The sequence below is a fragment of the Epinephelus lanceolatus genome, chromosome 21 (assembly GCF_041903045.1).
Source record: "Epinephelus lanceolatus isolate andai-2023 chromosome 21, ASM4190304v1, whole genome shotgun sequence".
Classification (NCBI taxonomy): domain Eukaryota; kingdom Metazoa; phylum Chordata; class Actinopteri; order Perciformes; family Serranidae; genus Epinephelus; species Epinephelus lanceolatus.
In genome coordinates, this window is record NC_135754.1 from 28,676,361 (window position 1) to 28,689,726 (window position 13,366).

General features: G+C 42.0%; 1 protein-coding gene across 4 annotated transcripts in view; it reads right to left on the reverse strand.

The window, feature by feature from the left end:
* Positions 1-908: 908 nt before the first annotated feature.
* Positions 909-13,366, reverse strand: part of rnf157 (ring finger protein 157) — a 32,673-nt gene continuing 20,215 nt past the window's right edge. Inside the window, exons 15-20 of one of the 4 annotated variants that reach the window (XM_078163601.1) lie at positions 13,089-13,303; positions 12,931-12,993; positions 12,798-12,846; positions 7,540-7,650; positions 6,514-6,548; positions 909-2,968 (exon numbers count right to left, since the gene is read on the reverse strand). In XM_078163601.1, the coding sequence (XP_078019727.1) occupies positions 6,514-6,548; positions 7,540-7,650; positions 12,798-12,846; positions 12,931-12,993; positions 13,089-13,303 (473 nt within the window). In that variant the 3' untranslated portion in view covers positions 909-2,968. The remainder of the gene's footprint in view (positions 2,969-6,513; positions 6,549-7,539; positions 7,651-12,797; positions 12,847-12,930; positions 12,994-13,088; positions 13,304-13,366) is intronic. The other 3 variants (XM_033611041.2, XM_078163602.1, XM_033611042.2) reach the window with 3 other exon arrangements.

A 13,366-nucleotide genomic window follows, 5' to 3' on the forward strand; every position in this document is an offset into this window, starting at 1 on the left:
AACAAAAATGTCTGTCTCTGTAGGATCATCTTTATAATGTTGTCAGACACTTAGAATAACGATCTGAGCCTGTCAGTGGCAAAAACAAACACTTTTAATGGATGTATACTGACTGTGTGAACATGGTTACATTGCAGCCTGTTTTCGCTCAATACTGGACAAGTTTAAAAACTGTTCTTCTCATTAATCTCATGGGAAAATAGGGTCCAGGTTCCAAAATACCAAAGTTACCCTTAAAGTCCAACATTTACTGTCTTTTAGCTCCGTTTTTGGTCTCTACCAACTCCTGAGGGAAATATCTGTCTCTTTAGCTGCTAAGTGCTCCACTATTTTCACCTGTCTGTCTCTAACTGTGTCTGTCTGCCACGTAGTGTTGAGCAGGTAGTGTACAGATGATTTTTAAAACATTTAAGTTGGGGCTGTAGAACCAAAACAATAAGCGGAAAGATGCTACAACGCTCCGTGAAGCTGAAGGGAAACTACAGTCAGTGATAATTCTCTGCAGTTGACCTTTTGACATTACACACAGTACACTGATCTGTTGTTAACATAAATCTTTGATAAGTGCAGCTTTAAATAAAAAAGTAACAGTATCCCTTTAAAGAAGTTAAAGGCAGCCATTTTGTTTTTCTGTTTTGCTTTGTTTTGACATTTTACCATGACTGTTTTTCTTTTTAAATTACATTTCGGTAACTGGAGATTAAAGTGGGAAGAAAACTGTGCGTATGGAGAGAAGGGGATTGATAAAACTGTTTAATAAGACAATTTTAAGTCAAATGCATATAATGCTAATCAGACGAACATCTGAGAGCAGCGTTTCATGGTCAGGCACATGAACCGAAACAAAACCTTGCACCGATTAATGAATCTGTCCCATTTAAAATAAACAGGAAATCACTCAGCGACGGTTTAGTTGCAAAAACTTTATTATCCATTTGATGTTTTCTTTGACATTTTCACTCATAATTCTAGAAAAGTGGGGGTCTTACAGATTTGGGACCCATTCCTTTGATATCATACTGCGACCGGTGCCACAGAACGGCTTCATCGACACATTCGGACTGTGATCACGTGACTGTTTGCAGCTTGGATATAGTAGTGCAGTCCTCTTGACCCTAACAGTTCAGGGTCGAGGGAAAAGGGAGCCAGCAACAGATATATAACACTGCAGAAGGATATGGTCCGGTTTTCTGTGTGTGCAGTGATCCATCATCAAGTATTCTACAGGAGGGTGCAGGCTGACCTAGACTAACATGCTTACTCTACTATCGCCTCATGCACCGCAAAGTGTGTCGTCTAGGAAACAGCTAATAGTGCATTAAATGTTGATATTGTCCCTTTTCAGTTATCTGTTATGTGGGCGCACACGTGTGCACGAGTGTGTAAACGTTTACAAATTTTTCACATATTTTCATCCACATTCTAATAAACGACACAGTGTTTTGCAACAAATTAAAACAAGGGAACGGGGAACATCAACAACAGGTGAGCTATACAATAAAGTTATACAAAATCAAAACAACTAAAAGCTTCACAAACGAGGAGAGAAGAGCTCGTCGGGATGAGAATAATATGAGCATGAACAAAATGCCAGCTAACCACGGTGTGGCCTAAATCTCAAATTCACTGTATGATGCTTTTCTCACAATAACTCCCTTTACAATGGCGAAATTAAAATAAAAAATAACGTTGAAATGTGTGAATGTAACAGGCCGGTGCAAACACAGTCTTTGTTTGAACTGCACGTGAGCGTCCTCCTGCAGGAGAAAAAGGGAGGAGATGCAACTTCGGCATCGTTATTGCTTGTTATGGTACTTGTTCCAGTTGCACTACGATAATACTGACATGCTAAGATGGAGCTGCAGAAGGAGAGGATGGTGTGGTGTGTGTGTGTGTGTGTATGTGGGTGTGTGTGTGTTTGGAGAACCAGTTTCAAAGTTTATTTTTAATTCCAGTTTAGGCGACGATTTAAATGTCTCGTACATTCCCCTTCTTACAGATCCACGTCCTACATTCTGTTTGACGTTTTTGTTTCCAGTCCATTTCTGTCCAGTCCGGCCGCCAGTTCTCGGCTCGTACGCCACCTTACAGGTCCGACCGCCTCTGTATTCACATTCAGCACAGGTTGTTTGAAAAATCGTGGCGGGAATGAGAGGAAAACATCAGCAGAGGTCGAAAGCTGCATGCGAGACGGGAGCTCCCTGATCCGAGGAGAAGAGTCAGCACGTTTTAGTTGGCTAAAGTAAGGTAGTCCGGTGTGAGCTGACTTTCAAACAGTGTCCGAGCACTCACTCAACATATAGTTTATAAGAGAGAAGAAGAAGAAGTACATTAGTAATAAATCAGATTGCCGATCACAGTAGCCCCTGACTGTTTGGCTGGTAATAGAGGACAGGAAAAAGGAGGAGAGGAGCAGCATGTATTTTTCTAGAGATAGTGTCACAATGCACAGCTCTCATTGGTTAAACCTACAGGTAATAAATAATAACGTAGCAGTAGGCTAATCAATCTCACAAGTTAGGTCACAGACAAAAAAAATAAACAAAACAAAGAAACTCCTGTGAGATAAAAGTGCACAGACGACAGACACGTGATGCCTTTCTGTTCCTCTTCCCTCCTCTTTCTCCTCGAGACGAGTTTCCAGCAACGACAATCAATCCAGGAAGTGTTCAGACGGATACAGATGGAGGGGGGGGTGTTCCCTGCTCAGTGAGGACAGTATCCAGCGATGCAGCACTATGGCAGGGTAGGAAGAGCTGACTCTGGATGGAGAAGTCTGTGTGTGTCTGTGTGTGTGTGTGCGGGTTTGTTTGAGTGTGTTACACAATGAGTGGTCCGCGGCGAGGATGTTTAGGACTCTGGTCGTCCCTGTTCTCAGCCCCCTGCTCCTCCAGGTTGATGTTGCTGGTGGAGATGTGGTGGGGGAGGGGCTCCAAAACAGGCCTGTAGCCCCCGAGGTACATCAGACCTGACGGAGAGAAGAAGAGTTACATATATATATATTAAAAAAACAACAACAGAGGAAATGTCCCCAAAGCTCTTGAGGTCACAGCTGTATTTCTGGTTTATTATTTTCTGTTGGCTTCGCTGACAGACAGCCGGCTAGCTGCGTTAACATGCGGAAACTTAAGCCCTGTTTCCACCAAACACGTTCAGTATGGTACCTTTGGAACCAACAGTAACCCTTCAGACATGGTACCTAGACCCTAGTGTTTCCACCACAAACAGTACTTTTAAATGTGGGCGGGGTTGTTGTCACTCACTGCTCCGTCCGGCACTCGTTTATCATCCACAGAATGAGTCTGCACGCCAACATTTTCAGAACAAAATAAAACAGGCTGCAGTGAGAGTCTCTCTCCATGGGATATTTAAAAATAGCAGGTTTGTACATTCAGTCCTTCTCAGGCAAGCTCAGGGGTTTAGTGTTGCTGGAGCCCACAGGAACAACGCTCTGTGATGCTTTTTTTTTCTGAGTGAGGGTTAGAATATATGCAGTTCACATAACCCAACCGAAACTAATATATATAAACACTTGAAGATCCACTCATTACTAAAAGTGTATGTCATATAAAAACTAAAGTGATGGTCAAAGTTTTCACAGTGAAATTTAAGGTGTGCTGATGGATTCACGTCGTCACCTCATGCATTGAGTAACATTACAAGTTAACGTTCCACCTTAAAAGTCACCAGCAGTCGGCCCAGTGAATTAAGTTATTTTTTCTCGGACTCCAGCTGCTGTGAGAGGCAGCAAAACATCCTTTCATTTTATAGTTACAGTTTCCTAATAAAACTCTCCACAGTATGAACAGTGGTTACATGAGCCTCAAAACCAGCCACAACTCAGCCCTGAGCAGAGTGACCGTCCTCTACTGACCAATCAACAGACTGCAGTGTTCACAGCTCCACCTTTTAGTACCAGATCTGTGTGCTAGGTACCCCAACAGAGGGGGGACCAAACATGGGGACAGACCAGCTAACCAGTGATAACCAGAGGGTGAGCATTACGAACTATGCTTCTGCATGTTAACGTGTCTAGCCGGCAGTTTCGCACCAAATCGAAAATATTCTCGCAGATTAACAGTTAACCACTGACATCTCTCAGCAGGACACAGCTACAAGACGAGTACGATCTCACCTGATTTCTACTAATTTCTCTTTTCATTTTCAAAGAGCTCAGGGCGGGACGATTTGTAGTTTTATCATGTGTAGTGTGTCATACTGTGACACAACCACTTCTCACAAGGCCCAGTTTTTAACCTTCTCATGCCTGAGTTTGACGATAAGTACATTTCCAGCCACTTGTTTTCATGCAAAGTTTCACTGGCAATTTTTTAAAAGAGCTGAAATATTACAGGAAAGTTTTTAAGCTTGGATGAGGTGGAAAATCTGGTGTATCATAAAGAAAATACAACAAAATGCATTAAGAACAGACTTAAATAAATCTTGAAGCGTGTGACCTTAACAAACACTGAAGAAATGAAAACATGAGATCTGTGTAGAGCCACGAGGAGACTAAAATGTCCCTTAAATCAATAAATTAAAAACAAACATAAGTCATATTTACATCATGATTTCCACAAGTGTCGCCCTTTACCTATGAAATGTTATAATGACACCTAACTGTAGAGTTAGTGTCACCAACTACTGATCTTGATGCGCCCGACTCCTGATATTCACATGACAGTGGAGGATAAACACATTACTTCACATTTTATTTTGATTTTTTTCTGGAAACGTGGATAAAATTTGTGCTCATGTCTCGACTGTAATGAAGGTTTAAGGGCTGAAATGTCATGTGACTAAAAGGGAAATGCAGATGGAGCCAGAGTGTGTGACACTTCTTTCCTACTTCCAATGTCTTAATGACTATCTGTGTTCTATGACACTTTGACGGCTCAGTGTTTGATCCCAGACATTCGTCTCTAACCCCTCCTGCCCAACCACCATGTGAAGGTTCTTAAAGACTGCACTGACTGGTCATGTTTTTCACATGTAGTTTGACATGTGTCTCACCACGTCACGGCTGAATTAAATGCACTTAAGTCACCTAATGTGACAGAGTGGCCATTTTGTAGTTTCGCCTTTTTGCCCCTGTGATGAGCTCATGTGCTTCTAAATTCATTAATTCTGGCTGCAAACACTTACCCTTACAAGACATACTGAAATGCACAGTTTCATTTTGGTCTCTGCTTTAAATGTTTGGCTACCTGTTGGTACACGTCAATATATGAGTCATTAAAAGCAGTTTTCAGTATTCATAAATCAAAGTCTGCTGACTCATCCTGCAGTCTTGGTTGGACCTGCAGACCAGAAACCAGCAGCCTGGACTCTCTAAAGGCAGGACAATGATCAGTGTGCATATCTGGATAAAAACATCATCAGTTATCACCCTTTAAACTTACGCCGGGTGCACAACCTATTTTTCCTGTTTTAACGGAGCATTTCCCCAGCGCATTCCCCACCCCCAGAACAACGCCACGAGGTTCCGTTGTTAACGGACCTGGCCAGATGCGGGCGGCGAGCTAGCATGCTGTCGGCGAGAGCTGTTAGCGAAGTCATCATGTTGACTGTCACTGTACCAACTGAACTGAGACGAGTTGAGTAGTGTACTACTGAAAGAGCTGACATATAGGCGTGAAATGGGCTATGGAAATGAGCGCAAAATTTGAAAATATAGATTAATTATCAACCGCATAGAAATCAAGCTATGGTCAACAATTACTTTTAACAGTGGAAAAAAAGCTTATGCTTATTTTTCTTTTGCATAAATAAATGAGATATTGTTTGTTTACAACTGTGATTTAAACTTATTTCCTACTTCCGGCACCGTAACGCTCTGTTTCTCCCATGTTGTCAACGCCCAAGTAGGAAAAATCCAACACCTCCACAGTCTGATGGTCAATGGAACCGCTACCGTGCTGCGCGCTAGTCCGTTACTATCCATCATTTTCACCTCTATTGGAATGAATGACTTCTGGTCAGCGTCAATCCGTCAATGCAATAGGTTGTGCGCCTAGGGTTAGGCTGCTTGACTTGTTCCTTTGCACAGTACATGATACTCTACTTTCCTTAAAATGCACAGCACTTTGTTGAAATTATTAAATTATTGTAATTTTGACTCACAATAATCACATGTATATTTCTAGCTCCTGTCCTGTACTGAGGGTCACGTCAGTTCGAAGCGACTCAAACGCTCATCAGCCAACATGGTCCTGACTCACAGTGAATAACGGTAAATATCAGCCAGTGAATAAAATTAATTATTGATACTTTTAGGTCTGGACCACAGAGAATATGAATAATGAATAACATCAGCAATGAAAGCTACCTCACTTCAACTGTCACTGTGCAATGAGAAAATATAATGTAAGGCAGATTCTGAGAAAAGATTAAAACCTTTTTACAGATATTTATACTGTATTTTTTAGGAGAGAGATTCTTGAATAAAACTGTGCATGCAAACTACATATATGACCCTAAAGTCTGATCTACCATCTAGCCATAACTCCATACCTAGTCCTCAATGTGCACTGGGCACGACTCCTCATCTGTCCATCCGAAAGAAGGCGAGAGAAGGAAGAAAGAGACAAGGGAGACAAAGGAGAGGAGAGAGGAAGGAAGGAAGGAAGGAAGGAAAATGTCCAAGAAAAGACAGCAGAAAATGTGAAGAATGACGGGGGAAAAGGAGAGAAACAGAGAGATAACAGAACACTTTTACGACACAGAAAGAGAAAACATGTCACACCATCACAGACCAACGGGGTGACGTCAGGTTCGAGGGGATGAAGGGAAATCAGGGGCTAAGAGAGCTGCGAGACGGATGCAGAGCTAAAGGCTGTTAGGCAAGTCTGAACCCAAAACTTAGAAACACAGTAAATCAAGAACAAAATGGACGCCTTTAGCTCTCATCACAGTGACCCGCCGAGTGTTAGGAAGCAGGGAGCAGGATTAGGAGAGGACAGGAGGAAGGGAAGATGGAGGGCGGTGAGAATGAGTTGCAGATGTTTGGCAAAGCGGCTCGGAGCTGGCAGACGCTGAACATGAACTTCAAACTCTGGGATGGACCCGACTCTTTTCTCTCCCTCACACACACTCACACAAACAGAAAACACCAGCATGCAGAGAGCGCTCAAACACACCACATGATGCACTCAAACAAACACACACACACACATCAGGGCTTCAGCTAAAGGAGGGAGAGGAGGGAGAGAGTGCACAGCTAACCGGTACTGAAGAAGCAATGAAGCACCACAACACCAAAGGGTAGGGATGAAGAGAAGAAGGAAGGCTCCAGATCTTCATGCTGGGCAAAGATGCTACAAAACCTCTCTGATCTCTAACTGCTGCGAAATAAAACATCTGATTTCTTTTTAGCTTTAATTTGCGTCAGCGTGTTAGTATGTGTCAGAAATCATTAACTCTTCTGACTCATGCACTCTGTCTCCACCCCCCCCTCATCTTCCTCACCCCCCCCCCCCCCCCACTCTCATGCCCAGTCCTCAGCTCTCATCAGTCCATGTTCGAGAGGTTGCCACTCACCGGCGAATCGGCTGTCGGGAGCCTGCTCATTATCCAACCCCAAAGAGGGCGTGTCACAGAGGGCGACGCCCTGATTGTTATTGGCCAACTCTGGACACCTGCTCCGCCCACCTGCAAGCGAGGGCAAAGGTCAAACAAGAGCAGCCAGGCACAGCAGGGGGGAGGAGGGGGGAGAGGGGGGAGGCAGGCAGGGTGAAGGAGGGAGGGGAGAGGGTGTCAGAGGTGGAGGGGTGAGGACGGCCATGCTGGAACGGCATTAATAAAATAATGAATGATAGATTTTTGCATTTTACCACCATGTGTCTGATTTACACGTCAGATTTAAAGGACAGGCTTGGAGAAACAGAAATCAGCTCATTTGCTCTGATCGTCTGAATCTTACTTTTAAACTTTTTTTTTATTTTTTTATTTTTCAAAAGTTGAATTTGATTTTTTTTTTTTCTCACACAAATTTAGATTAAAAAAACCCTGAAGTATCAGATTTTCAAAAATAGTGTGATTGGTCAAATTCAGAGTCAAAAATTCAAGTAGAAAAATCTGTTTTTTCTTTTTTTAAATTCTGAAATTTAAAGTTTTGAATCTGAATTTGTGAAAGTTGAAAAAAAAATCTAATTCATCTTCTGAAATTGCAAAACAAGACATTTCATGTTTTAATTTCAAAGAGGTGAATTCAGAACAATAAATTCAGATGGTTTTCCAAAGTAAAATATTTCAATACTATGAATTCAGATGTGTTTAACTTTAAATACTTTTGTCTCGTAGAACTAGACCTTCATCAGGCAAACTGTGCACTGTTTGTCATAAAATCAGCAATAAAATCTTTTTTTTTTTTGCGAGTTAGAGAGTGTGCAGGAGTTTTTCTACAAGTTGCAACCTGCTCATCCCTCTCCTACACACCTATTTGAAAACAGATGTGCTAAGTATTCCTTTGTTCATTTATTCTGTATGTAAAATTTAAAAAAATCTGACTCAAGAAGGAACAAAAATCCAACAAGTGTGATCTGATATTAATACACAGATCGCTTCACAAGATTTAATTAAGCAGACTGACGTGTACAAAATGGACAAAGCGAAGAAGAACAAGTGATGTTCATCTTGCTCTATACCTTATTATCAATATATCAGGAGAGATTATTACTTTACCACTTTTCTTAAATTAAATTAAAAAAGTCCTACACAAAAAGTTTCATTATTACCATATTGATATATTGGTTTGGGGCGATATGAGAATATAAATTTGTCAGTCTTAACAAAATGTTGTCATACTGTTTATATTGTGGCTTAAATTATTGTGGGCAATATTTGATTTTTATATTATCTGTGTGATAAGATAACATTGATTTGACAGGTATTAAATTTAACGGGATGCTGCATCATTTTTATCCACAAAAAAAATAAAAAATAAAAAATAAAAAATAAATTATATTTGATCATGACAAAGCGTTCCCTTATGTCCTGGTTAAAAAAATAAAATAATAATAAAAAAAAATTAAAAAACGTATATCATGATTGACATATTTTTCCATGTTGCCCACTTACATTAAAAAAACAAACAACACATATACATATATATATATATATATATATATATATATATATATATATATATATATATATATAAAAATTCAGCTAATTTAATTTAAATAAATAAATAAAAATATATAGAAATACATATAAAAACTCAAAATAATAAGTAAAAATAAAATATTTAAATAAATACAAAATATGAATGAACAGAAAAGAAATCCAAATAAATTCAATCAAAAATTAAAATAAAAGTTTATATGTTATATTTTGTGTTTTCCTTGAATTTTATAAGCAGACTTGTATCTTTAAAACTACCTGCCATTTTGTTTTGAAGCCACCGCTCTGTATACATGTTATTCATGTCTTAACTCGTCACTCAACAGTGTTTGCTGATATTTTAGCACGACACACTGGAGTGAATGATCTTCTGATTTTAGTGTCTATGTTCTCATTAATCAGGCGAGCAGACAAATGAGACAGAAATATTAGTATAAACTGTCTGGATGAGCATCTTCCTGCCTTTTCCAGCGTGGCCAGATAACAGATACTGACAGGTTTCATCAAGTGCCTCATGCCTGCAGCAAGCCTGAGTGTGTGTGTGTGTGTGTGTGTGTGTGCAGCGTGTGTGTGCTAATGAGGAAGAGGATGACTGGATGATTGGCAGCTCAGCACAGAGACACAGACAGGGCACATACAGAAGCTGTCTGGCAGCGCTGCTGGTGCACAAGATGCAAACACACATCCTACAGCGCGTGTGCACATTCACAGTCTGTCAGGCAGCACAGGTCCGCTTGTCTCCTAAAGAACTGAAAGGTCATTCGGTAACTCACAGGTACACAGGTAGATTGTTTCAGTCTGGGCCCAGGTGGCGCACATACACACACACACAAACACACACACACACAATCCACAGAGAAACTAATTTACATATACATGTTTCAAACTTTTTTCTAATGAAGGTGACCTTGTTGTTTTCGCTTCAAACCTTCTCTCTCTGTCCACCACAACAACACTTCTTTTTGCACTCCACCAGTCTCTCTTTCACACATGCGCGCACACACACACGCACGCACACACACACACACAGATGCATGAAGAAGCTTTCACTTCACGATGCAGCAGCTAAAACAGCAAATGTTGCAAAGCTTTTTTGAGCACAAACACATAAATGATACACACCTCATATACACACACACACACAGTAAATCAACAGGCAAAAATACACATGTACACACAAACATATCCAGTAGATAGAGGTGCAGATCATGCAAATACAGGCCAGTCAGTCGCCTGGTGTGCAGCAGAACCTCATCTGAACCACACAGGATGCCTGTATGTGCTCATTTCCTGTTGTGAATGAAAGGATGCTCCGATCAAATGGAATCAGTCAATATTTGTTGCTAATTATTTAATTACCGGGCATTACATTTACCAATAAGGAAACCCTGATTGTAACAGAGAGGAACGACATAAATAAAAGATTCTGATTCAGAGCTGGGTCCTCGGTCTGAGGGATGCAGGGTTGATATCAGCAGGTCATTTTTATTTTCGTAGAGAGACTGGCGGGACATGTGTTAGCTTGGTGCAGCAGCTGGAGACAAGAGCTGGTTAGCCTCACCTAAAACAAGGAAAATGCTCCTATCGCTAACTCCAAAACTGTATTATTTATGTTTTGTGTGTTACTAGTCTGCTTGCAAAAGTTAGCAAGCAGGTAGCGTGCAGTCGGTTTTTAGAGCTTTTTGCTGCAAACAGCGGAAACGACCCTAATCAGCACTGATCAGACAGGAAGTGTTTCAGCAGCTGGAGGCGCTTTTTGTAATTGTTTTTAATGAGAATGAAGCTTTTTGCTCACATTTTTGCATTGCGACGCGTCTTGTGTTTCTGTGCTCTAGGCACATGGTGTTGAAAAACTTCAACTCCAAGTGGAATTATGCCCCACATCATCTCTTCTTTGGTCACTTTTTTCCCATTGTCCAATCAGATGATTTGAGAGGCGGGCCTTCTGTGGTGGTAAACAATGGAGGAGAAACTGGTGGTAGCGGTTGCTGGATGCCCAGAGCTATACGGCCTGATGATAGACAGCAGGTTGTCAAACTGCCCCTGAGTCATCCTAAAATATGCCTGGAAACATCCATCATGGAGGAGAAGCTCCTGGACCAACTGGTGGTATTCCCCATGATCCACCCTCTTTTTTAGGGTCTCATGTACCCACACAGATCTCTGTTTCCCTGTGCCCAACAAACTATTTACTGACAGCCTCTCACCCTCAACCAGAGCCACAGCAAGTACCCTCTGCCTCAACATGTCAGGAGCTACATACTGATTACTGTCAAATAACCAAAATAAATAAACAGTAGATTGATAACACAGGAAGAATAAGGAGGCGAGTTCGTGGTTGCCTGGCAACAATTAAAAAGGCGCAACAAGTGTTTTTTTTTTCACTAGTGGCATTTAATTTTAAAAAAAAAGGCAGTGGGGTGCACCTCGCATTTTGCAACCTGCAAAACACTTCCTGTGTGATCGGGGCCTAACACTTCTTTTCACTAATGTGGAACAGGCTCCGCTCTGGTTCGCGCACCTAATTTCAAACAAGTCGGAGCATTTCCGCAGAAAAGTTGGCACTCAACTGGAACCCAAAAACATATCAGGTTGTTTTTGACCTGAAGTGCAAACTGTGACGATGTCAGTGGGCGTGTCATATTCTACAGGTTGGAAAGAGAGGATGGAGAAGGCGCCTTCTTCTCATTAAAATTTGGTCCATGCTTGTTTTTTGGAAGAACCCAAATATCTGTAGTGACAGAACAAAAGCTCACAGGTAATCAGTGCGATCCGCCATCATACTACGACTGTTTACTTCTGTTGAGCATTGTGCAACGCCCTCCGTTGATGACACATCCTTGATTACAATGGTGCCACTTAAAACCGGTGGAAACTGGTTTGCTAAATAGACCAAATCACTGTGATGTCGCGCTGACAACAACAATCACTTTTGGGCAGACAACTGGCAACTGTTCTGAATTGCGGAGAAATGTGACGTTGGCAAACTTCAGCCGTAACTGTAACATTTAAAGATAAATAGTTAAACCAGACTTTGGAGGATCTGGTCTCTGAATCTGTGCACGACAGGAGGTAGTTAATGTTCCTGTCTATCCCTCCACAAATTAAAGACAAGGACTGGTGTCCGTGGAGGGACTCAGACAGTATCTTTGGGCTGCTGATGTCAGGCTGTGGTCGCAGTCTACGAGATAATGGAGGCAACGGATATGATGTGAGGAGCCAGTTCTTCCCACATCCAGTCCAGTTTTGTGACCACAGAAGAAGACTACAGTGGGACAATCAGTAATAATATTTCAATGAAGTCAGTCATAAGAGCTCAGCCTTCGCTGTGAAGTAGCCTGAGGTTCTGGTGCACACACACTGCATAAGAAGCCATTCACTCCAGTCCAGATGCTGCAGGTTGAGATGGTTTCAGCCAACATCACGTGCATTTCTAAAGGGACTGCCCCATCTAGTGGACGTATCTGAAATAGGATCCCTTTATTTTGAAAGGGTTGTCATTGCTCAGCCATGATTCAAAAAGATTTACTGACAGCAACAGTATTAAGATCGACCACTCAGTTCTTAGTTTGTATGAAAGGGTGCATTTCTTTTTCACATGGCCTGAGAGCAACAAAATGCAAAGGGAGGTGAGAGGTCAGGGGAGAAAGGTGAGGGATGGTCACCATAGTTACCTTTCCCGTTGGACGGCGAGGAGCAGTCCTCTTCAGTGACATCGTTTCCCTGAGGAAAAAAAAACAAACTCGTAAAACTTAATAAGAATTAGATGAAAACATGAAATGAGCATGAATCAGCACCTGCTCTCACCTCTGAATCCTGCTCCTCTACAGCCACTGAGTAGTTTTGTTCCTTTGGCTCCTGGGAAAACTCCTGAACCAAAGTAAAGACACAAAGGGAGACAATCCAATGAGGAGACAAAGATTTACCAGATGTACCCTCCATCCATCCACCCCTGGACTCCTCACCCCGTACTGCTGCGACGGTCCTCGGCTCTCCATGGGGGCGTCCTGGTTCTCCTCGCCCTCAGCATCTTCCCCCTCGTCCCCCCCGGGCTCGCCCTCGGCCCCGGCCAGGTAGGACCCTGACATGGAGGACATGGTGTCAGTGCTGATGTGGGAGTGCTGCGAGTGGGACGAGGCCATGGACATCACTGACTGGACCAGGCTGCAGCTCACTGGGTCTGACAGACAGACGGAGACACACATCACGGTCGGGCTCGGAGTCGGGGGACTTTTTTTGTCTT